This window comes from Quercus suber, unplaced genomic scaffold (assembly GCF_002906115.3).
Source record: "Quercus suber isolate HL8 unplaced genomic scaffold, Cork oak 2.0 scaffold_471, whole genome shotgun sequence".
NCBI lineage: Eukaryota > Viridiplantae > Streptophyta > Magnoliopsida > Fagales > Fagaceae > Quercus > Quercus suber.
The window spans coordinates 224,038-228,138 of record NW_027069922.1 but is presented as its reverse complement, the minus strand read 5'-3'; the positions used below and the strand labels follow the sequence as shown (position 1 = coordinate 228,138).

Sequence of the window (4,101 nt, the reverse complement as noted above, 5' to 3'; positions counted from 1 at the left end):
CTAGAAACTTGACTGTGATCTAGTAAGAATACATAAACGCTGCTGACTATTTGCAGGTTGAACACCCATGCTACAATAGAGCCGTTTGTGATTGCAACAAATAGACGACTGAGTGTGCTTCACCCAGTACATAAGCTTTTGCATCCCCATTTCCGGGACACAATGCATATAAATGCCTTGGCTCGGCAGATCCTCATCAATGCTGGAGGGGTGCTTGAGAGAACAGTCTTCCCAGCAAAATACGCCATGGAATTGTCTTCTTTTGTATATAAGAATTGGGTGTTCACAGAACAGGCATTACCTAAAGATCTGCTCAAAAGGTGTGCAAAGCTTTGTCAAATAATGATCTCTATAGTTTTAGTTTTTATCAGAACGAATTTTGATCCACTTTTTGCCTCATTTTAGAGGAATCGCAGTTGAAGACTCATCCTGCCGGCATGGCCTCAGACTTCTGATTGAGGATTATCCCTATGCTGTTGATGGGCTAGAGATCTGGTCAGCAATTGAGGAATGGGTTAATGAATATTGTTCTTTCTACTATCCAACTGATGAAATGGTCCAAAATGATCCTGAACTCCAATCTTGGTGGATGGAGATCCGCAATAAGGGGCATGGTGACAAGAAAGATGAGCCATGGTGGCCTGAGATGAAGACACGAACTGAGCTTATCCAAGTATGCACCATTATCATATGGGTGGCTTCTGCCCTTCATGCAGCTGTGAATTTTGGGCAATACCCTTATGCTGGCTATCTTCCTAATCGCCCAACTGTAAGCCGCCGCTTCATGCCTGAGCCAGGCACCCCTGAGTATGTTGAACTTGAGTCAAACCCTGAATTAGCCTACCTGAAAACTATAACAGCACAGTGTCAAACCCTCCTTGGTGTATCACTGATAGAAATTTTGTCCCGGCATTCAACTGATGAGATTTATCTTGGGCAGAGAGATCCTGAGTGGACTTCAGATGCTGAACAAGAGGCAGCATTTAAGAGATTTGGAAATAAGCTGGAGGAAATTGGAAACAGAATTAAAGATATGAACAGTGACCACAGATGGAGGAACAGGGTTGGCCCAGTAAAGGTGCCTTATACCTTGCTCTATCCTATCACCTCCGATTATTCTAGAGAGGTCGGGCTCACTGGCAAGGGTATCCCCAACAGTGTCTCCATCTAAATTTTTTGGTTTGGTAGCAGCAATTCTGTTTTGTTTTTGTTTTTATTTTTATTTTTTATTTTTTATTTTTAAGTTGTGTTGAAGTAAAAGATTGTGAGAGTGGTTTTTGTATCCTATCTGGTATTGAAATTTGGAGAAATATTTTACGACTAATAATCTAGTCAAGTGGAATATGTGTTTTGGAGTGGCGTTGTATGTGCAGATTTAATGGAAAATTAGCAGACCATCTTCTTCATTGTTCTATTGCTACCGAACTGCATGGTGTTGGGGTTGTTTGGAGTTTACTAGGTAATGCAGAATGGTTGTTGATCTATTAGCTTCTCGGCAATTTTGTCCCCATTTGTATTCATTCTGTATACTTTGGTGAGTCTTTTGGTTTAATAAAATTTATTACTTATAAAAAATTGTCAGAAATTTGTGTAAATGTGCAGAAATTATCCCCAATTATCTACATATTGTACCATAATAATTGTTGCGCTTAAATTCGTAGGGTAAAATTGCTTCACCATTATAGATTAGTTTTAACACGAGGAGAGGTCCAACCATTACACACAAGCAAGCAAAAGTTAAGACAATACACCATCTACAGAGACCATACCAATGAGAACAAATTATATAATAGAGATGCCTACTAAAAGTCTAAAACCTAAGGGGATTGGACAGTTGAGATGCAAAAGATCTACTATTGCAATTGAAAACTTGGTACAATCTCCATTGCGTAGCACAGCTCGACTAAATCTTATTGTCTTAGGATCTGTGTCATTAAGCAACTAAAGATAACCAGCCACCACGTCTAAATATGTTAGAAACACAATTTTTGTATAATAAAACACTTTCACAAATCAAAGTCTTATGATACACACACCATATTAGAAGTTAGAACAACTTCAGCATTAAGCACGATATGTTCGGTGGCTCTGGCCTATGTGTCAACCCCAAAACTCCCCCCATGAAACTTCAAAAATAACAGTGTTGAAAACTAAATGCTTCTGCTATAAAACCTTCACTTGTATCACAAGTTTTTGATTTTTTTGGTACAGAAGTAGTGCCTAGAGCCTTAGACTATTGTTTTTGGTAAGCCACACAAGCAAATAGTTTTATCACAAACTTCTCATTTACTTTCTTGCTTATGTCACATGGTACATAACCAAAACGGATGCAACAACAGAATTGAAGAACGTGGATAGATAACTTAGGAGTTAACACCTAGACTTGCTTGAAATCAACACTAAGCAAGAGAGAATTTTTTTGAATTACAAAAAAGACCTTACATTAAGAAAATGCTAACTTAGTTAACTACTAAAACCTAAAATAAAATGCAATATATAGAACAATAAAAATACATTTGAATTCCAAAATTAAATAAAATAAATATTTCTATGTGCTTCTAGCAATCCTACAAGAATGCAACTTTTATTTTTTCTTGGCATTCCATTACATTCACAATCTAACAATTATCCTCTTACGAAGCCTTTCCCAAATCAAACATCAAAGATATATGACACACTGGTGCTGATCTGGAGCAGAAATAAAAAAAAGGCCTTAAGCGGGCGAGGCGGTGGTGAGAGGTGGAATAGAGAGACGGAGAAGAGGGTGAGACGGAGATGGAGCAGAGAAGAAAAGAGAGAGAGAAAAGAGAGGAGGCTAAAGAGAGAAGAGGGGCACGAGAAAGAGAGAGACAAATAAAATAATCGAATAAAATATCATTATTTTTGTATAATTATTAGCTACAGTAAGCTACCAAAGATGGCAGTTCAATGTAGTTGAGTGTTAAAAAATTTGAAGTTTAAACACCTTTGATGATGTGGGAATTTTAGTGTTTTTGGTGACAAAATAACTTTTTAGTATTTTTAACGCCTTTGTTATGAATGCTCTAACAATCACACAGTTTCTTCAAATAATTCTAGATATCATTATTATCTAAAATAGAGTTGTTAGTATGTATATTGTTGTCTAGCCTAACGGGATTAGGCAGCCTAGTGTCCTATATTACTTCGTTCTATACATTCTTTGCCCTACACTCCTATTGCTTTGTATTACACACATACATGCCCGTATGAAAAAAGACAGTCTCTTGTACAGTTATAGACATTAGAAGAACTAATGTTTAACCCGCGCAATGCGCGTGATCATTTTACAGATTAATGAACTTTGCATCCAACATAAACTTAGTTATCATACTTCTACTAAATATATTCAAACTTAAATGACATAGTATATTTAAGCATATAGTGTCCGACATCCCCCAAAAATTTTAAAAATTAGTTTCTTCAAATCACTTCATGTGTGTGCTTCCCTGTTATGAGAGACTAAAAGAAAAGAATTTGACTTTAAGCAATTAAAACTTACATGACAATTTCAAATAGCAAATTTGCTATTCCTAGGAACCACAATGAATCACACCAAACTAAAACTTGCAAGACAATTTCAAATACCAAATCTACCATTCCTAGGAACCACAATGAATTAAACCATGAGATTAGAGAAAATTTTACAACCAAAAAGTTTAAAAGAGAAAAATGGCTACAGGTTTATGAAATAGAAAGTCAAAAAAATATTAGTCAAATAATAATACATAATTAATAGTACATTGGAATCTCAAATTCTAAAACCAAAACAATATATAACCCTTAAAAGGGACATTGAATCCAACTTTTTAATCATAAAAGAAAAAAGAAAAAGTTGTAGTGAATAATCAAGCCACAACATATAAACAAAACAAAATTCCACCAACAACAAATAAAATGCAGAATCAATAGTAGATGGGAATCTCAAATTCTAAAACCAAACCAATTCATAAGGCATAACCCATAAAAACAACATCGAATCTTAATCTTGGCCTAAATTTCAATTGCAAAACAAAAAAAGAAAAAGAAAAAGCTCACAATCCCCAAAAAGGTGCAATGATACAGAGAAAATCTATTAACAAC

General features: G+C 35.5%; 1 protein-coding gene across 1 annotated transcript; it reads left to right on the top strand.

The window, feature by feature from the left end:
• Positions 1-9: 9 nt before the first annotated feature.
• On the top strand, positions 10-1,338 carry LOC136062964 (probable linoleate 9S-lipoxygenase 5). The gene is made up of 2 exons (XM_065762731.1): positions 10-320; positions 406-1,338. Exons 1-2 carry the CDS (start codon positions 163-165, stop codon positions 1,169-1,171), a joined length of 924 nt encoding a protein of 307 aa, XP_065618803.1. The 5' UTR covers positions 10-162; the 3' UTR covers positions 1,172-1,338.
• Positions 1,339-4,101: the final 2,763 nt, after the last annotated feature.

Bases quoted from the DNA above. Each gene is read 5' to 3' on its own strand.
- LOC136062964 (XM_065762731.1), top strand. From the start codon at position 163: ATGCATATAAATGCCTTGGCTCGGCAGATCCTCATCAATGCTGGAGGG. The intron at 321-405 runs GTGTGCAAAGCT...GCCTCATTTTAG, and splicing joins CCTAAAGATCTGCTCAAAAG to AGGAATCGCAGTTGAAGACT.